The 22,745-nt window shown below is 37.0% G+C and overlaps 1 protein-coding gene across 2 annotated transcripts in view; it reads right to left on the reverse strand.

Moving 5' to 3' along the window:
* IntS9 (integrator complex subunit 9) overlaps positions 1-22,745 on the reverse strand; it is a 405,017-nt gene that overhangs the window by 61,578 nt on the left and 320,694 nt on the right. For both annotated transcript variants that reach the window (XM_090391326.1, XM_090391327.1), the window contains exons 16-17: positions 15,215-15,313; positions 3,850-3,978 (exon numbers count right to left, since the gene is read on the reverse strand). In XM_090391326.1, coding sequence (XP_090247452.1) covers positions 3,850-3,978; positions 15,215-15,313 — 228 coding nt within the window. The remainder of the gene's footprint in view (positions 1-3,849; positions 3,979-15,214; positions 15,314-22,745) is intronic.

Genomic DNA, 22,745 nt, shown 5'->3' on the forward strand with positions numbered 1-22,745 from the left:
TAGTTTTAATATTTTTTGGATTTTTTGGGGGGTTGTAGCCATTGGCTAAGAAAGTTTTAAGGATGTGGTTTGGTTCCGTGGTTAGGGCATTGTCATCTGAACAGATTAATTTTCTCCTGTTGCATAGTGTTTTAATCACCCCATATTGTTGTGAGGGGGGGGGGGAGGGAATTGCTGGTGATAGGTGGGTTTTCTATAAACAGAGAAAACCAAGGATCCATCAGGCTGGATCTGAGTGATTAGAGTGTCTAGGAAAGGGAGGCTGTTGTTTTCTTCTTTTTTCCAAGGTGAACAGGATTCTGGGGTGTTGGTTCTTTAAGTGTGTCAAGAAGGAGTGGAATGTATCTGAGCCATGTGGCTATATAGCGAATACATCATCCACGTACAGAAGCCAAACAGTGGGGTTTTGTGGGGCAGAGTTTAAGGCTTTCTCTTCAAAAATTTCCATAAAGAAGTTGGCCAAGGGTGGGGTGAGTGGTGAATCCATGGCTGTCCCCTCTATTTGTTTGTAGAATTTTCCTTGCCAAACGAAGTTTAAGTATGAAAGATTATTCATAGAATCTGCCTCAGCTCTAAAAAATGTTCCAAACATCAACAAATTTGGGTGCATGGGACTGCCCCAAATTTGGGAGACTTACATCATGAGAACATCAGTCCATCAGCCAAGACAACCCAATATAGGCCACTAGTGGGCACCATTAAGACTTGAGGAACAACAATAGTTTCTTATCTTCTGCCTCATTTGCTTTTTGTAGTTCCTGCGTGCACGTGTCATATTTGTATGTTCCCATGAAGATGGCAATGTGACATTGCTGAAATATAGGAAGTATTTATTAAAGTTTCTTTTAATTAATATTCCAGTATACGTTGTAAATTCTTTAAATAATTTAATAGCGTGTTGCCAACATATAAGCCTTTTTACAAGAATTACAATCATCCACAGAGATTCCATCACATGCAAGGCCCGCCAATACGGCAAACTAAAGTTGAAGATATCTAGACAACTAAATCGTTTGACCTTCCTAAAATGCTGCCGGGATAATGAGGTAATTCCAAATTGTGTTAAATTGAAGCACAGTTTCTCTTCACAGAAGGCTCTAAGGATTTATAACCGTGCCAGCTTCGCCCTGCTACGAGAACAAATTACCGCTATACGTGTTTGCCTAGCCGATAAAAATAAAACGTTCGGGCACTAGAGGAGGAGCTTTCAGGCATGCTGAACCACGACCTTTTGGAATTCTCTATGACGTCTCATGCACTTCGGCAACAAAAGAATTTGATAAAATATGTAGTCGGCATATCAAGAAATTTGATAACTTGAAAAAGGACTCTACCTCCATACCACAGCAATCACTCAACACAGTCACTGCCACTGAAGAGAGTAGTCAACCTCCCTTCCGTTGTTTTGAAGCCTGAAGCACTCATTGCTCTTGCAGGTGGCCACAATTTCACCATATCTCCTATAAAAATGCCTGCCAATGAAATAATGATCCAGATAGAACGTGGTATCTGCAACCTTCCAAACCATATCGCCAACAATGTCAGACTGGATGTAGCCGGTGTTTTCACCAAATCAAGACCACCAAAAACCAACATATCAAAAGGTGAATATAAAGCTCTATACAGGATATGAAGAAAAACAAAGTAATCACCAAAGCAGTTAAGGGAAACACCACTGTGGTTCTCAACCAAAAGGACTACACAGGTAAGCTTAATGCTTTATTATTAGACCGGGCTACATACCTCTCTATTGAATATAATCCCACCAGCTCTCAAATTAGAACACTCCATATGCTCCTTAAGAAGGTCACTTCTCAGCCTGTGGAAGTTACCAACAAACTAAAACCTTTTAACTCTAGACCCCCCACCCCCGAATATATGGACTTCCAAAAATTCATAAATAAAATGTGCCATTATGTCCCATAGTGGATGGCATTGATTCCCCCCCCCCTACATATAAATTAGCCAAACATTTAGCCAAAGCGCTCAAACACTATACTGGCAACACACCATCACACACATAAAAACTCAGCCCAAAGCTTCTCACTCCAACATACTGACATAATGATCAGTTTTGACATCTCCTCCCTATTCACAAATGTCCCACTCAAGGAAACTACAGAGCTCATCCAAGCCAAATTTCCTCCCGATATCTCAGCCCTATTTCAGTTCACAATGAACTCAGGCTATTTCATTTGGCAGGGAGAAATCTACAAACAGATAGAGGGGACGGCCATGGGTTCACCACTCTCCCCACCCTTGGCCAACTTCTTTATGGAGACTTCTGAAAAGAAAGCCTTAAACTCTCAAAAACCCACTGTTTGGCTTTGCTATGTGGAGGATGTATTTGCTATTTGGCTACATAGCTCAGATACACTCCACTCCTTCTTAACACACTTAAACAACCAACACCCCAGAATCCTGTCACCTTGGAAAAAGAGGAAAACAACAGCTTCCCTTTCCTAGACACTCTAATTACTCGCCAGCCTGATGGATCCTTGGTTTTCTCTGTTTATAGAAAACCCACCCATACAGGCAGATATATTCACCAGCACTCCCCCTCCTCTCACAACAATATGTGGTGATTAAAACACTATGTAACAGGGCAAAATTAATCTGTTCAGATGACAATGCTCTAACCACGGAACTAAACCACATCCTTAAAGCTTTCTTAGCCAATAGTTATAACCCCCCAAAATATCCAAAAAATATTAAAACCAGTAAACACAACCCCTCCTCCCTTTACACAATAAAGATTACACTAAATCTATCCCCATTCCATACATCCGGGGCACCTCTGAAAAAATAACCAAAATCCTTAAAAAATATGACTTGATTTCTTGTTACAAACGATATAAAAAATTGGCATCCCTTATCCACTTTACCGAAGATCAACCACTTTCCCTAGACCTACCTGGGGTATACCAGGTCCCTTGCAACTGTAAACTGTCCTACTTTGGCCAAACAGGCAGGACAGCAAATATCAGGATTTTGGAACACAAAGACTACATCCAGTTTCACCAGTACAGCCACTCTGGGCTTGCAGACCATGCCCTGGATACCTGCCACAGAATACGTTGGAGGAAAGCCAAAGTAATACACCACAGCAAGTTTAAGTATGAAAGATTATTCATAGAATCTGCCTCAGCTCTATAAAACGTTCCAAACATCAACAAATTTGGGAGACTTACAGCATGAGAACATCAGCCCAACAGCCAAGACAACCCAATATACCCTACTAGGGGGCACCATTAGGACTTTAAGAACAACAATAGTTTCTTATCTTCTGCCTCATTTGCTTTTTGTAGTTCCTGCGTGCATGTGTCATATTTGTATGTTCCCATGAAGATGGCAATGTGACATTGCCAAAATATATGAAGTATTTATTATTAAAGTTTCTTTTAATTAATATTCCAGTATACGTTGTAAATTCCTTAAATAATTTAATATTCAGTGTAATATCAAGATGCACTGCAAATGGCCAGAGACATAAGGAATTTGAATATTGACCATTCGAAAAATTTATAATCACTGTTGAGCTTAAATATTAAAACATTTTGGACACTGTAATTTTTGTAGTCCATGAGGTGTTACTACAACTTGGTAGTAATACCTCATGAACTTTAGGCTCCTGATTTAGGGAAGAGGAATTTTTTCATGTCAATTGAAAAAAAAAAAAAAACCATTAAAATATATATATGAACATTTTCAAAAAAATAACTTTTACAACAAAACAGGCACTTTACAAAAACAAATTTTAATTTTCGTGACATTCTACTGGTATGATCAATGGTGAAAAACATTTTTAAAGAGCTACTGCAATTAGCTGTATAATTAGAACATAGTTACCCTGTTTAGTTTCTGAACAAACTGTGAGATATCTAGTGTTCCCCAAGCATAATTAAAAGGATGCCGAATATCATCTTCATGTTTTCGTTTTTTTCCTGAAAACTGTGCTACTGGTGGCTGTGAAAGGGCCTAAATTTAAAAACAGATTTTTGTTAAAACTCATCTGGATTATATACCATTATTATATAACACCATTAAAGTGATTTAAAAAATATAATCTGAAATGAGAATTCTGACATATAGCAACTTACTTTAAACTACTTTTCAGCTATTTCACATAGTGGATTAAAAAAAAAAAAAAAAAGTAAAGACAAAATTCTTTATATGCATAAAAATGCTTGGTTCATTTTATTGGTAATATTAATAATTTATTAGTGTTTTATTAGCGTATATGCATCATTAGTGTCTACATAGGGTAGCTGATGGCAACAAAACCTTTCACTGTTGTTGCCATCAGAACTAAAAGAACCAGCTTTATATCCAGTATACAATACAAAGATTATTATTATTATTACAAGACACCTTCAGGAAATCTGGGACTTATCAAGGGAGGCCACATCAATGAACTTACGTTTTACATTATGGTGCTGAATGCCAATGTGAATTTGAAGGATACAGTTTCCATTCTTATTTCCCTTTCCTCCAGCCATTAAAAATAAATCCAACATTATAAACCAAAACCACCACAGCAATTAACACTCTTATAAATAGTCAGATACTTATGTTATTTTCGATAATGGAAGAAAATTTAAAAATATCATCTTCAGTTTTAATCATCTTCAGTTTTAATGTCACCTTTATCATCTTTGATTCCTTTTAAAGCACTCTTTCTTCCATATCAAAGCTTCTTCAATAACCTCCAGAACATTGCCATTCCTGATATTGATTTTCTATATTCTTACTAAAGTCTCCTCATGACTTTTATTTAGCTACTTTTACACACAGCTTAGCTCTCTTACATTTTTTCTGTATTCTTTTAGGACATCTGCTGACTTATTTGCTAGGAACTTTTGGTATGCTTTCTTCTTTACCAGGACTGCTTCTTTAACTTCTTGCGTCCACCATGGTGTTCTTATTTTTCTATCCTTGCAGACAACTTCAAAACATACCTCCCTAGCTGAATATCAATCAATGTCTACTTGATTCCAAGAAGACATTGAGACTCCAAGGTTGGCTTCTTATTATTATTCGGGCCTCCATGGAGTCAAAAGCCTCATTGTGGAAGGTCCTTCCTAAGAAACACAAAGTCTATCAAGACTCATCGAGGGGAGGTAACCCCCTAAGAAACACAAAGTCTATCATACCACTGCTTAAACTCATTGACCGTTGTCGCTCTCACCACTCCATCAGGCAATGCATTCCATGGTTCAACCACCCTCCATGCAAAGAAACCACTCCACACCCTCTTGTCATCACTCCTTCCCGCTGTTCAACCAAGCAAAAGAACTCCCCACTGTCAACCCTGTAACCACCTCTCAACAGTTTAAAAGTCTCAATCATATCACCTCTCCTCCTTCTATCCACCAAACTCTGCAGTCTACATTCCCTCAGCCGATCCTCATAACTATCATTGTACAATCCTGAAAAACCATCTTTGTTATCTGCCCTTGTACCTTTTCCACACTTAATTTATCCCCTTCAAATCCTGGGGACCAAATCTGATAACAATAGTCCAAGTGTGGTCTGATCAGGGTCTTATACAATGGAATGATAACTGTTTTATCTCTGCAGGTCAGCATCCTTCTCATTATTGCAGCAATCCTCTATGTTACCTTCACCACCTTTGTAACATGTCCCCTAAATTTCAGGTTTCTATCAATCATCAACCCCAGATCTCTTGTCGCCCCTACTTCCTCTAGTATAGCTCCTCTCATAGAGTATGCAATATCCCATCGATGTGTCCCAAACCTCAAGACCTTACATTTTGCTGCATTAAACTGACACCCCCATTCATTTGCCCATCTATCTAGCTTATTCAAATCCTGTTGCAGGGCTGCCACATCTGCACTATTACTAATAATCCTTCCCAGCTTCGCATCATCCGCAAACAACTGAATATCCTCTTGCAATCCACTGACAATGTCATTGATATAAAGGTTAAACAATATAGGTCCCAGTACTGAGCCTTGTGGGACCTCACTTGTAACCCTCTGCTTCCTTGAAACTGCCCCACCATACACAACTCTCTAATGCCTATCAGACAGCCAATCCTGAATCCAGTTGACCAATCTGACATCCAGACCCACGTGCTGCAACTTAAATATCAGCTTATCATGTGGCACCCTGTCAAATGCCTTCACTAAGTCTAAGAAAATGGCAGTATATGCCTTTCCTTCATCTAATGCTCTTGTAACTTTATCATAAAAGGCTAGCATATTGCTAAAACAAGAGTGCCCCTTCACAAATCCATGTTGACTCTCACAAATAACATTACCCTCTTCTGCCCAATGCTTTCTCCTTCACTACTGTCTCCAAGATCTTACTAACTACTGATGACACACAAACTGGCCTATAATTAGACACTTCCAGTCTGCTACTGCCCTTATGCCATTATCTATAGGAAGGTAAGATAGATGGCACTATCTTACCTTCCTTCCATTCCATTGGCACCTTTCCTGCAGCCAGACTTTCATTGAAAAGTCAGGTCAAAGGCTCTGTCAGTTCCCTAGCACATTCTGTCAAAACTCGTGGTGAAATACTATGTCCCATAGCTTTATTGACATCCAGAGTACTCAGTATTTGAAACACACTCTCCTCCTGTACCTCTAAACCTCAAACCTGCTCTATCCCTCTAGCATTAAAACTGACTCCTCCAGGATGAAATACTCCAATAAAGTGTTCAAACAATTCCACTATGTCCTCTGCATCAGTCACTCTATTCCCATTTTTATCCCACAATATCATTCTTCCACAGTCATTTCTCCTCCTACTGGTCACATATCTGAAAAATTCCTTAGGCTTTTCTTTGGATCTTAGGGCCAATTTCCTCTCATATTCCAGTTTCTTCAAATATTATATTTGAAGAACCATACCATACTAGTCACTCTTCATGCATCTTCTCTTCATCTCCTTATATCTCTTCCATACCTTCTTTTTCGCATGCAATTCCTGTTTAATATTGTTTGTCATCCACTTTACTCCAAATTGTGTCCTCTTATTCACTCGTGGTATACAACTTACCATTGCTGCCAACAAATATTCTTTCATAATTTTCCATGCACTAATGATATCCCGGCCTTCCAATTCCTCCTTCCATGAAACTTCCCCAAGTTGATGTCTTAGACTATTATAAATCACCTGCCTTATAATTCCACATACGTCCCTGTCTCTTTGATACTCCTGCATGTCTATTCATTTTCCAAGTCAAAACCATATGGTCACTCTCTCCAACTAGTGGGAGAGATGTCATCTCAGTTATTATCAACTCTTCCGATGCTATAACCAAATCCAAAACTCTTGAACCTCTTGTTCCCTCTATTACATGTTGCCTAAGACATTTGTCCCTCAAGAATTCTAGAAATTCCATTCCCTTATTGCTACATGCATCTTCCTCTGTGCAATTTATACTACTGTAGTTAAAATCTCCCATAACAATTATTCTTCTTGCACTTGCCAAACTCAACTGTCTAAACATTTCCTGGTCCCCACCCCCTGCGCTCCTGGGTCTGTACCAACACCCCACTAAATATCCTGTCTTGCCCACCTCTACCTCACACCATATGCTTTCAAAATCATTAGTGTCACTGCCTTCCAAAGTCTCCACTCTTAGAGGACATAGGTCGTCACTTATCATAAGCAGTACTCCATCACCACGTCCTTCAAAAAATGCTGTACCCAGTGACTTCTATTCCTGTTATTATACCTTTTCTGTCAACCACGTCTCAGTGATCCCAATAATTTTTGGCCAGGCTGATGCTATCTGCGCCACCAATTCCTCTCCCTTATTCCGGATACTCCTGGCATTAGTATAAAGCATATAAATGCCGTTGTTTCTATACCCAGCATTATCCCCCTGTAGACTTCACTGGGCTCAGTGTTACCTGATGTCGTCCCCCTTCTCCCAAGAGGCCAGCCCTGCTACCATCCTCCCTAGGACACATTGACTTGTTCAGAACAGCAATCTCTCCAGATGCCTACGTCCTTCCTCATTCAAATGTAAGCAGTCTCTCTCTCGCATACAATTCCTTTCTGTCCTCAAACACACTCCAAGCACCCACATATTCTAGTCCTCTCTTGTCACACATTCTAGCTATTATGTCATTCAATATCACTGTTTTCAATTTGTTTCAATTTTTCTTCAATAATGCTATAATGTATAGTCAAGTCTACAATTTACTTGTAAAAGCTGCTCAACTTTGGTTCTACAACATACTGTTCTTTTCAATGTGATATCAATTTTTATCCTGCTTAGTACTAAGAAATGGTCAATTTCAATTTCAAATCCTCTGTATACTCTTGTATCCTGAATGAGCATATTAATATCACTATCAACAATAACGTAGTCAATGAGGCTTTTCTTATATCTTGTGTCTTCTCTCCATGTGAACTTGTGCACATCTTTATATTGAAACATTGTGTTGGTAACGATTAGTCCGTGTCCTGAGGCAGAAGTTCAGTAAATATTTACCATTATTATTAGCTTTGTCCTTTTCTCCAAATTTTCCCAAAATGTTCCTATATGCATTTCCTAACTCTACTGTTCAGATCTCCAACAAGGACCATATTTTACATTTTCTTTATGTCAGCTGCCAGTTCTAATGACTCAAAAAATTCCTTAACTTCGTCCTTGAAGAACCTTCTGTGGGACAATAGGCACAAATAAATTTCATTGTCCATGTCCCCATTTTGAAGTTTGCTCACTTAACTACTTGAAACTGCCTTCCAATCAGGAAGTTTATCTTCATGTTGGTACTGAATACTATTGCTACTCCTTCCTTTCCTTGATCATTATGGCCTGAAAATAACATCCTATACTTGTTATTTAATAAGATATGAATACGAAAACAATCAGTGTGAATGAACATGAGAAGCAATATGAAAACAAAAACAAAGAAATGATAAGCCTGTGCCCAGTGTGACATGTATTAATTTTTCTTTAATATAAAGTCATCCTTCGACTTACGTCAGAGGTTCCGTTCCATCCGGCAGGATGTAAGGGGGGGTCGGACGTAAGTTGATACATTAAATCAACAGAGTTATAGGGGTTAGGGACTTAACTGTAATAAGTATACTGTAATTTTAATCTTTAAACTTATAAAACTGTACTGTGCGTTACTGCCACTATAAAACAGAAGAAAAATCACCCAAATCTTCCTCCACAATTACATCTTATCTTCATTACCTTTCCTATTGGAAGGACCAGGATACAGCACTTCTGATGTAACTTTTGTTTTTTGATGAAAACGTCCGATGTGCTTTGCTTATTTCTCTTCTTCTTTTCATCATAAATTTGTTTACGGTAAACAAATGCATCACTTACTTTCCTTTCTACAAATCAGTAGCGTTCTCTTCTCGTTTCTTTTTACCCTCTTCCTTTTCTCGTTCTTCCTCTTCTGCAACATGTTGTTCCTCTAGTTTGACCAATTCTTCGTTGGTCAAATCTTCAGTGGCACTTTATAAGGGGGGCCACATCAATGACGACATAAGTTGAATTATGTCGTCATCATTCACTTCAAGATTCAGATTGTTTGCTAGGCCCATTATTTCTTCACTCAATTTGCAAAGGTCTTCATTTTTTTTTCAAAACTTCCAAAAGTCATGCAAAAACCTTTTTAATGTCTTTTTCTATATGCCACTCATACATGAAAGGTCACTTCGTCCCAAAGCACAGCAATATTTTTAATAGTATGATAAATATTGAATGCTTTGCAGAAATGTATGCGAGTCTGATCATTTCCTTCAGTGGCAGAAATGCTTGAGAAACAGTTCTCCATTAATAATAAGCCTTAAACACTTCAGACCCCCCCCCCCCCCCCCGATCCAATGAAGTAATGTTTGGAGGGAGAAACATGACCCTGATCTTATGGTGAAAAAAATCAATGTAAGGTGTATGACCCGGAGCATTATCTAGAATTAATAAAATTTTCTTTCACCCAATAGCTTTCCATTTCACTCACATAACAGTTGATTAAGTCATCCTAAACAATTTTTGAGTTATTCGTGACTTCTTATTGCTCTGATAATGAACTGAGTATGCTTCCTAATATTTTTGAAGGCTCATGGATTTTCACTGTGCCATATCACAAATGGTTTCAGTTTATATCCAGCCAGATTACTCCCTAACAAAATCATAATATGGTCTTTAAAAGCTTTGAAACCAGGCATAGATTTTACTTTTGGTGGATGAATGTCCGCTTGGACATTTTTTTTTCCAAAACAAGGAGGTCTCATCCTTATTAAATATTTGCTGTGGCAAATAATTTTTCCCGTAATAATTTTATCCAATTTCTCCACAAACTCCTTGGCAAGCTTCTCATCGACACTTGCAGATTCACCACACATTTTCACTTTATGCAGCAGAAAACTCTGCTTGAATCTCATGAATCAACCGGAAGAAGCAATGAATTCATTGTCATAATTGGACCCTGTTTTCTTCTTCAACATTTTGAAGAGACTTCGTGCTTAAGAAGTTATGGTTATAGTGCTAAGTGGTATGCGCTTTTGGTTCAAGTCCTCCATGCATGACGCAAATAGCTTTTCCATATCATCGATAGGACGTTGTCATTGCTTCATCACTATCGTCGATTTAATGGAAGCAGATCCTTCACAGCCTCTATGATTTTATCCTTATTTTTCAAAATGGTCATCACTGTGGACTGAGATCATCCAAAGTCATGTACAATCACACTGATGGGCATACTAGCTTCATGTTGCTCTATAACTTGCAACTTCGATTCAAGATCAATTGCTCGCCACTTTTTCTGTGATTCTTCACTAGATTTTTTATTGGGCGTGTGTGTATGGGGGGAAGGGACATGTTGCACAAAATATTGCAAAATATAATAAACAAAAATAACCTATTTCTCAAACACAAAATCAACACAGGAACTGTTAAAGAAACGTGCTGCTTGCCGACTGAACTTGCAGCTGAATGCACTGAATTCTCAATGCACATGATGCATTGTTGCTAAAAGGAAACCTTTTTACATTACACTCGCTTGTGTCTTGTTCTAAAGTATAGTCAAAAATGTTATTTATTCCTTATGAGATCATGGACATATCTTCGAACGGACGCAAGTTGAGGGATGACTGTGTTGTTTTTTTTTCTTACTTATTTCTTTTTACCTCTTCCTTTTACCAGTAACTATCTTTTATGTAAATGCAATGCTAAAGCAGCTTTGAATTGTAAAAAACCACTTTGTTTTTTACCACTTGGTCAGTGCTAAAAAACACTGACCAGGCATGCAGTCAGGAATATATATCCATACTTGAAGTAGAAAAAGTCATCAAAAGCCTGAAATGTGGAAAGGCAGCCGGAGTAGATGATATTCGACCAGAAATGCTCAAATATGAACGTATAAAAGTCTTATAGTGGCTGCACTGCATAGTTTAGAAGGTCTGAACGGAGGTACGAATTCCAGATGATTGGAGTACATCTCTCATAGTACCCATATATAAAAAGGGAAATAAAACTGAATGGGAGAATTACAGAAGTATTTCTCTACTTAGTGTTTCTGGTAAGATTTATGCAAGTATACTTGAGAAATGGTTTAGAAGGATTGTTGAAGGGAAGCATGGTGATGAACAAGCTGGATTCGGGCCAAATAGAGGCTGTCAGGATCAGATTTTCACTTTATGACAAATATTTGAAACACCATGAGAATATAACAAAGATCTCTATTTAAGTTTTGTAGATCTGGAAAAGGCATATAACAAGGAGCCAATAGAGAAGCTATTCAAAATGCTACTTGTATGGTGTCAATGGGATATTTATATCAAGCAATACTTAGTCTTTATTTGAGTTGAAAGTCAAAGTTAGAATTGAAGGAAGAATACAAGAACAGGAAGATGGTTTAATGTTAAATCTAGTGTCAGACAATTACGTACTTTATCCCCTTTGTTATTATCTATACAGATCACATTATGAAGGGAAAGTAGTGTTAAATCTGATATCAAAATTGGAGATGTTAATTTCAGCTCTTTGCTTTATGCAGATGATGTTATACTTCTAAATAAATCCGCTATAAGTCTGCAAGATTCACTGACTAAATTGAATAACTGTTGTAGTAGATATGGTATGAAGGTCAGCATTAAAAAGACAATGAAAATAGGCAGAAACATTGAAAATATCAACTGCATTGTAAATAGAGAATCTATAGAACAAGTAAAACATTTCAGCTACTTAGGGACGATTTTTAGTGAAGATGGTAAATTAAAACAGAATCAACAAAGCTGGTATGGTAGGAAGTCAACTGAATAAATTCATATGGAATAAGAGAGAAATTAGTCAAAACACTAAATTAGCTGTATACAAGACAGTGTTCAAACCAATTTTAACTTATGGATCTCAGAGCTGGGTTAGAAATAAAACACTTGACCAAAGACTTGAGACCACAGATATGAGATTGCTCAGAAAGATTAGGGGAGTAAGTAGATGACATTAATGGCAATATCTTATTAAAAATTAGGATATTAGGAAAGAACTTGACATCGTTAGCATCCAGAAATGTGTTAGCAGAGGTAATATGAGGTGATATGGTCACTTAAACAGAATGGGAGAGGAAGGATTAGCAAACCAAGTGTTCTCTGCTAGGTTGGCAGGAAAAAGACCCAGAGTAAGACCAAGATATAGGTGGATTGATATGGTGTAAAGTGCCCCAGTACACCCCCCCCCCCTTGAGGGTACATGTCAGTAATTTGATGATGATGATGATGAAGCTTTAAATTATGTTATGTAACCTGCCTTGTATAATTACATCCACCAAAATAAACAATGGCATTCTTAATGAAACAAGGCTTTATTATTTCTCAAGTTATATTTCTATTATTTTTCTTTTTGTTATGTTATACTAAAACATATACAAATCAAACCAACTTTTTAAAAACTGATTATGGCTAAGGCTGCTTGAAAAATAATAAGGATAACGATTTTTGTTTTGTGGATTAGAAAATGAGCAATGAGAACGCAATGTTCAGAAACTTTTAAGGTAGCTATATATATATATATATATATATATATATATATATATATATATATATGTGTGTGTGTGTGTGTGTGTGTGTGTGTTTTGTTTGTTTGTTTCTTATGCAGAAAATTGGGATTCTATTACCATTATTTTTTTTGATGCCAGCACCACACATTTTTCATTACAGACTGCAAAACTTATTAATCAACATTTTCATTGTTATAATACAACAATGCAATATGTGTGCAATTGGTTAAGGAGAAAGATGAACCAGGTGGTGTGTTTTTTGAACAGTTTAAGGGTTACAGTCCTTGCAGTGTGAGGAAGGCTATTCCAAATGAAAGATAGAAGATAGAATGAAAAGCAGATCAGCTGTAGCTTGTTGCAAAATTGAAATTTTCCAGAAGACTAGAAAAGTCATGTTCTGCTTTACTATGTAGGTCCCAGAATAAGCAGTTCCCAAGTGGTCAGTAAAATGCATAAGTCCCCTAATTAATATTCACTTCTTGTCTGTTCATCCATATGCAAGTTCTTGCAGGATTCTGATTAGATGGAAGTTGACTGAAATTTAGTACTTTGAATTTCTTGCAAAAATTTATCGTTTTCTCATAACTTTAAAAATTTATCAATCTAATCTAAAAAATGCATCTCATTTTTGTTTCAATGGACCATTTGTAAAGTAGAAGCTCAAGTCAAGTCAAAAGTCAAGCATGATAAAATAATATATTGCAATAACTCTGTTCTGGACGGATGGAATATAATAAAATTTATGAAGTTGGTTATATTTAAGAAGATGCTTATGACACAATTTTAGTTTTGTGTGGATCATTTTTATTGGTAAAATGATTTAGACTACTATAATTAAGCACTGGAAAAATGAAATGAAATCAATTAATATGATATTCAGAATCTCCATAAAAACTGATCGTTTCAATTTTGGTTTCAATAAGACCTTTGTTGTAGCAAAATAAGAAAACAAAATTATGCCTAGAGTACATAAATTAATCATTTCAATGGCAAAATTAGGCAAAACAAAGTGATGTCTACAATCCATGTGCCAAAAACTGTTCTATGTTTAAATGTTGTAATAATGAATGGTGTTATTACACAAGAATACTATTGCATCTCTATGATTGTTTGTGCATGCTTTCTTTTTCTTTGTGTCAGTTGTCCTTTCAAATGATTTACTGGAGTTTAGCTTCACATTTCATGTTAAATACTATATACTATAGTCACTCCATTCTCCAATTCCCATTATTTGCTATGAAATTTTTTGTATTTATTTAAAACGGATCTTTCATGTATTTCAGCCTTTCTTGTTCCAGTTACCAATTATGTTATCATGATATTTCTATAATCTCTGCTAGCTTAATCTCTCATCTGTTATTTATGTTTCATGTTAACTGCATTCAGGTTATCCAGCAGCTGACTTTTTAGTGTTCACTTTGGTTATCTGATGAAAACAGTAGGAATTATGTTTAATTACATGTTGCTCTAGATAGCATAACACTTGATTATGTTGTATTATAATCCTTTTGGTTTCAGTTACAGCATAAAATTCAATGTCCAATTCCAAACTACTAGACCATCTTTTCAATTAGTATACAGTGGATATCTAGTAAATGAACTGCTGGAAAGTGAGAAATGATACTTGAGAAACTTTTTTACACTCCTTACAGGTGCCATGGGGAAATATGATATTGGTGTATATAGGATGAGGTTTACAAACATATATGTTTTACAGAGAGTGGAACTAGCAGGCCCTTTCAATGGATAAGTAGATACTTTGGAAATATCTGTTAAATATCTACATTATTAGGTCCAATTTTTAATTGCATTATCAAACTGGAAAAAATGTCATATATTTTCATAAAGTTAAAAAAAGAAAAAAAAAAGAAAAAATCTGTTCTGAAATATAAAGTTTTTTTGTTTATTTTGTTCTTAATAAATAAACTGATGTGCCAAGCAATGAAAATCAACCATTACCCAGTTTTCTCTGATATCACAATAAAAAATATAAAAGCTTTTACTGTATCTTGATTCTGAAAGAGCTCAAAGGAACTACGTCCTGAATGACAGAATTTCATATTTTCTCAAAAATATAGTGTGATTGCTATGCAAATAACTCCCCTCAGTTTTTCTTAGGAAATATAGTTTACCTCATATTATAGATAAATTACATTTTTTTATTTATTTAAAACAAAATGATAAATCGATCTCATAAAAATCAAATTCCAAACCTTGAGATGGTATTTGTTATCCTTAACTGTAATGTCACCTGTAACCGTGACCATAGCAACACCTGGTTTCACTTCAACAGGCATCAGTGATGCTGCAAACTAAAAATGTAATGAATAGCACTAGTTTAATATATAAATCAATATGTAGTAATTTAATTATTTTTAGAACTGTTAAAATTAGTTTTTTTTTTAAATTATTTAATATAAAAGCAAGAGAATTTGTATTTAGTGAAGTGCACAGAACATAATACATATTATTGCTTTCATGCCAATTTCCACAAAATTTAAGGTCTTATGAAATCATATTTTCCCCTCTATTTTTGTTGGAGTAAGACTTAACAGCATGTGTTAATTCCAGTTGTGATTAGGATTTTCACTGTGCTTTTTATCTGCTGCTTTACATCAGGTGAATACCATTATCAATATCAATAGCAGTAATATGACAATGAATGATAGCAAATGACAATGACATATTCAATGTTTGCTAAGTGTACAAAATGGAGGTTACTGGGTTTGCACCTGAAAGGGTTTGACATGATACTTTTTTTTGTAATTTCTTTAGGCCAAGATTTCTTTAGGCCAAGATTTTAGACTTTAAAAAAATATTAATAATAATTCATATACTTTTTTTTTCTTTTGAAATTTGGTAGGATCCTAATCTATAATCTAGTATATATAAAAAGTCTTAATAAATGTATAAAATGTAATATGTAAAATGTATAAAAAGAAGAAACAGATCATAGACCTCAGTGAAACTACTTCTGTTCCTTATATTTAGGATAATCAGAAAAGATAGTTAAAGTTTTCTGCACATATAATCTTGCCACTTTCAAACCATACATCCAATTAACACCCTTCATCTGTTCTCCTAAGGTTCAGTTTCATCCTCCTGCACATCTCATCCTGGAGAGTATAAAGTTCCTTATACCTGCAACTTAGCCTACTTTGGACAGAATGGATTTCAAAAACACAAAAATTATGCCCTAATCATTGGTAATGCAAGTCAGAACAGACAGATCATGCTCTGGACTTTTCTTTATATAGTATCAAGCAGAAGAAGGCAAATGTGCCATACAGGGTTTATCAGGATAATCCTGATATAACTTGCCAGCGCTGAAAGACAGCACGTTTATTCCAGAAGAATGGCTCTCATAAGGGAAATAAAACTGAATATGAAAATTATAGAGGAATTTGCATACTAAGTGTTCAAAGTAAGTTTGTACAAGGATGCTTAAGAAGAAGCCAAGAAAAACTGTCAAAAATAAATTTGAAGAAGAACAAACTGAATTCAGGGCAAGTGGAAGTCGTCAGGAGCAGATTTTTTTACTTTAAGACATACAGTTAAGAAATCATGAGAATATAACAAAATCTATATTTGATTATAGAAAATTATGGAGATAACTATCCTGATGAAGTAACAACTTTAAAATACTTAATGTTCCAGCCCTCATATCAAGCTCATCGTCATTGTCAGGGGCGTGCGCACACACACTACAATAAGCCAGCAGTATTTTGGCAAACTATCGATTCTAGCCTGAACTTTGGTGAAGAATAAATATATAAAGAATGCATATATGAAGAATTACATCATTAGCTATTGGCCAGAATTTAATTCCATGGAGTCCTGTTATTTAAAACTGGTCAAATGGTAGCCTTCAGCATTTAACTAGTATTCTTCATGCTGGTTTCTATATGTGATATATGGGCCTGAGATTATAATACCTTGTCCAGGCACTGGAGATGTGAGAAATCTAAGTCCTGTTTTTATAATTAGTTAATCTAGAACTATATTATCCTTTCTCTAGAAACAGAATACAGGTTGCATATGAAAAGTCATTCCTAAACAACTGAAAGTCATTCCTAGCATGCATTCTATCAAACAGTATGAACAAAAATTCAAAGCTTGAGAGATATTAATCCCAGACCAGTCTGGCCCAGGATTAATACAATAGCAAATCCTTCAGTATTACACTATACTGTTGGTACTATATGGTGTCACATGACACTCAACTAGTTTTAAAGAGTCCTCAACCTGCTTACAAGAGGACGATCTGCATATGCACAATATTATGTACAAAATTCATTAACTAGTAGCTGCATAACACAAGAACACCAGCTACCTTTTTTAAAATAATATAGGCAGGGTTCAATAAATACATTCCATTACCCACCTGGCAAAGAGATTTTCTGAGCTGGTGAACAGCAACAGCCCAAACAAATTAAAGTTTTTTATTTAATGAAAAGTAAATTTTCTAAACAATATCTTTAACTTTAAGAAAACAAAGATGAATATGTATAATGTGAAGAGCCAATTCCAGTAACAAAAATCAATGTAACATTATTATTATTATTATTACCTGAGACCTCCAGGAAGTCAAGGACTCATTGAGGGAGGCCATAGATCACCCGAACCAGCTGTCATACCTTCCCGTAAATTCATTCATACTAGATGCACTCATTACAAAGACAAACTATTCCACTATTCAAAGTGAAGAGAAAAACCTAGCTCTTACCCCTTTCTTCACTTGCAAACAAACTTAACTTCCATGGATGCCTCCATATTCTCTCCCCACCTTCCATACAACAAAAAATTTCATCAGATTATAAAACATCCATGGGGACAGATTGTGAGAGATTGCAAAATAATCCAGATACAGCCATATCAAAGCCTTATAAAGAGGCAATATGACTTCCTTATCCTTACATGTCAAAGTTCACTTCAACATCGCAATTATCCTCTGAGTTGCATTTGCAACTTTTGCTCTGTTACCATTGAACTTCAAATTCCTATCCACCGATACAACAAGATCCCCTTGCTTCCTCAGTTTTTTGTAGCATAACCCCACTAATATCATATGCTGCTGGAAATCTCATCACCAAAGTGAATAACTTTACGCTTATTAACATTAAACTGACAGTCATTTTCATTTGCCCAAATTTCCAGTCTATTCAAATCATTTTGTAAGTGCTTGATCACAGTAGCATCCCCAATTGCTCTGCCTATCTTCACATCATTGGCAAACAATTGAATCTTCTGTTAGACCCTTCCTAATGTCATTAATGTATAGACTGAACAATAATGGCCTCCAAGGAGTGAAGTACACCGCTGGTCACCTTAAATCTTGCAAATTCACATGTACCATATACCACTTTTTGATATATGTCTGTCAACCATCCATTGATCCAAGTCAAGAGTTTATATTCCAATTCCATATTCTTCAGTTAATACAAATAGCCTTTCGTGTGGCATCCTATCAAATGCCTTAGCAAAATCTAACATTATCAGAGTGTATCGATTTCTTTGATCCAACTCCGCTGTAACATTGTTATAAAATATGAGCAAATTGCTAAAACATGACCTTCCTTTATTAAACCCATGCTTTTCTCGCAGAGTATAGCTTGTTTGTCTACCCATTTCTTATGTGGGTTCTTAACAACTTCTGTAAAATCTTCACTACCAACACCACAGATACTGATTTTTCCTGAACTCTAACTATTCATCCAATGTGGTAGTAGCCTGTGCACCATGTTATTACATACATATACGTCTGGTTGATATTATTATTACCCCAAGACCTCATGGAGTCAAAGACTCATCTGGGAGGTCCTTTTATCACACACACATCTCATCATACTGAGCCTTAAACACACTCAAACTCCTTGCAGACACCACACTCTCAGGCAAGGCATTCGAATCATTCACAACTCTGCACGAAAAGAACCTCTCTCTCACTACCCTGCTCACACCCTCTTTATAGAGTTTCCAGGGATGACCTCTAGTTCTCCCCTGATCTCCGACTATTCTCTGTAGAACTTCTCCACCATTGATCTTATAACAACCCCTTACCAACTTGTAGGTCTCTATCATATCTCCCCACTTCCTCCTCTCCACCAAACTCTGCAAATTACATCTCAATCTTTCCTCATACTCAACATTCCAGAGGTCAGAAACTACCTTAATCAGTCACCTTTGGACCCTTTCCAACATCTCTTCATCCTTCTGAAAACCCGGTGACCAAATCTGGGCACAATAGTCCATGTGTGGCCAAAGCCTTATACAATGGAACAAGAATCTCTATACTTCTACATGTCAGTGTCCTCCGCATCATTCCCAGAAGCCTTTGTGTTGTCTTCACAATTTTGGCGATGTGTCACCTAAATTTTAGATCCTTATCCACTATCACCCACAGATCTCTTATTTCCTCTACCTCTAACAATATATTCTCACTAAGCCTAAATTCTGCATCCCATCTTTGTTTTCCAAATTTTAAAACCTTACATTTTGCAACATTGAACTCACATCCCCATTTCCGTGCCCAATCACTCAATTTATTCAAGTCTTCTTGCAAGGCCACAACATCTTCACTACTCTTTATGGTTCTTCCCAACTTTGCATCATTTGCAAACAACTGAATATCTCCATCCAAATCTTCGCCAATATCATTAATATACAAGTTAAATAGTAATGGCCCTAAAACAGACCCCCTGAGGCACACCACTAGTGACTTTCCTTTTCGTGGATATCGCACCCCCATACACAACTTGTTGATACCTATCAGATAGCCAGTCTCCAATCCAATGCACTAATCTAATATCCAACCCCATCTGCTCTAGTTTCACTGTCAACTTATCATGAGGTACTCTATCAAAAGCTTTTGCAAAATCCAAGTATATTACTGTGTGTCCTTCTCCTTTGTCCAAGGAAGCAGTCACTTTATTGTAATAAGTAAGTAGATTACTAAAACATGACCTCCCTTTAGAAAATCCATGCTGTCCACCCAACTCTGGATCATAGTTCTCACAAGCTTCTCCAACAACTTAACCACAACACCTGACACACAGATAGGCCTATAGTTTGATGCTTGAGTTCAATCACCTCCTTTATGAAGTGGCACAATCTTGCCCTCCATCCATTTCTTAGGAACTTGACAAAGACTCGTATTAAAAAAATATGTCAGAGGCAGGTGTCAACTCTCTGGCACTTTTATTATTGTTCCGGGCAACTCCAAGGAGTCGACAGACTCATTGAGAGAGGCCCTAACATCATGTCAAGAACAACTATTCGACATTGACACAGTATCTATCATTCCTTGCCTTGAACTCATTCACGGTTGTAGCACCCACAACAGACTCTGGAAGCTTATTCCACTCATTCACCACTCTCCAAGTAAAAAACCTAGCTCTAACACCCTTGTCAACCACGCTCTTGCCCAGCTTCTATGCATGGCCCCTAGTCCTCCCGCCACCAGTCATATTTTCAAAAATATCTTCTGGATCAATCTTATAAAAACCCTTCAGTAATTTGAATGTCTCAATCATATCACACCTCCTTCGCCTATCGTCCAATTTCTGCAGCCCACAAATCCTCAACCTATTCTCATAAGGTTCATTCCACAGTCCTGCTATCATCTTGGTCACTCGTCTCTGGATCCTCTCCACTTCCTCCCCATTACGAAGAAACCCAGGTGCCCATAACTGGGCACAGTAGTCCAGATGGGGTCTTATCAAGGCTCGATACAGAGGAACAACAACTTGTTTGTCTCTGCATGTTAAAGTATTTTTCAGAAGCAAAGTGATTTGATGAGCTGATTTAGTCACTTTTGCAATGTTCCCCCTAAATGTCAATATCCACTGACACTCCCAAATCCCTGGCCTCATCAATCTCCTGGAGTACGGTTCCACCAATGTGATATACTGCTGCTATTCTTTTCACCCCAAAGTGCATAACCTTACACTTTGCCACATTAAATTGACATCCATTTTTCCTAGCCCAGTCCTCCAAACTATCCAAATCATCCTGTAAAATTTTGACATCCTGTGCACTCACAATTGCTCTACCCAACTTTGCATCATCAGCAAACAAGTGAATACTTCCTCTCAAATCCTTTCCTATATCATTGATGAACAAATTGAAAAGCATTGGTCCAAGAACAGAGCCCTGCGGCACACCACTAGTCACAAGCCATCGTTTAGACTCCACTCCTGAATAAACCACTCTCTGGTATCTCTCCTTCAACCACCTTCCTATCCATCTCACCAACCCTATATCTATCCCCATCTGCTCCAGTTTACTGATTAGGGTTCCATGTGGTATCCTGTCAAAGGCCTTGGCAAGGTCCAGTAGTATCACTGTAAACCCATTACCCCTATCCAGTTCAGCCGTCACTCTGTTATAAAACGTGAGCAAGTTACTGAGGCATGATCTACCCTTCACAAAACCATGTTGTCCCCCCATATAATATCCCATTTTCATCTATCCAATCCTGTATTCTTTTCTTGACTAATTTCTCTAAGACCTTGCCAATGATTCCTAATATGCTAATCGGTCGGTAATTTACAACAGCAGTCTTGGAACCACCTATATGCAGAGGAACTATTTTCCCCTCTTTCCACCCCCTCGGGACTAACCTAGACCTGAGACTCAAATTAAACAAAATGGTCAAGGGTACTGACAATTCTTTAGCTGCTTCTCGTACGACACGAGCTGGTATACCATCCAATCCCATGGATGTATTGACATTGAGGTCATGCAATAGACTACTCACCTCTACTTCATTCACCACAATTCCCGTATAATCTACTGGTTTATTCGTTTCTGCAATGTCACCACCTGGTTGATATATACTTGCAAAGTGCTCACTCAGTAACTCAACTATATCAACTGATTCAGTTACCTCCCTACAATCGGCATGTTTTAAAATCATTCTGCATGTACATTTTTCCTTTTACTTGCTACATATCTAAAAAACTGTTTAGGATTCTTTTTAGCCTGCATGGCCAATGTTCTTTCGTAATCCTTTTTTGCTTTTCTTACCACACTCATTACCCTTCTGGCCTGCGCTTTATACCGTTCATGTGCCTGCCGGTCACCTTTCTCCTTAAATTCCCTCCATAGTTGTTTCTTTTTTTGCAGCTCAAGCTTAATGGTGTTATTCATCCATTTAACCCTTACTTGATTTATTATTCGGACTCTAGGTATACAGTCAGCCATTGCTTCATGCAAACACTTCTTAACTGCCTCTCCCATGCACTGCCAACTTCTAGTCCTTGCAGTTGTATATGCCATGGCACTGAACCAATCAAACTCCTAAGTTTGTCATACTTTCCAGCCCGATAATTCCACATGTACCCTGTCTTATTTGAAAATTCCACACCTTTAGCCACCTCCCAAGTTAAGACCCTATGATCACTCTCACCAATCGGTGGCAATGTGGTCATATTTGTTACAGCCAAATCCTCAGATGTAATTACTAGGTCAAGCACTCTCTGACCCCTAGTATTTTCCATTACATGCTGTCGCAGATGGTTATCCCTTAATAACCGCATAAAATCCAATTCCTTTCTCCCGTGTGTCCTCTTCTCACTCCAATCAATGCGACCATAGTTGAAATCTCCCATAATAATTACCCTCCTTCCACTCATTTCTTCTATTTGCTTGTGCATACTGTCACCACCATCTTTTCCATCACCTGGTCTATAGCAGCACCCAATTGTATATTTAGTTCTGCTAGCCACAATCTCACACCAAATG

Source organism: Typopeltis vanoorti, chromosome 4 (genome assembly GCF_054136105.1).
Source record: "Typopeltis vanoorti isolate ZY-2024b chromosome 4, IOZ_Tvanoo_1.0, whole genome shotgun sequence".
NCBI lineage: Eukaryota > Metazoa > Arthropoda > Arachnida > Uropygi > Thelyphonidae > Typopeltis > Typopeltis vanoorti.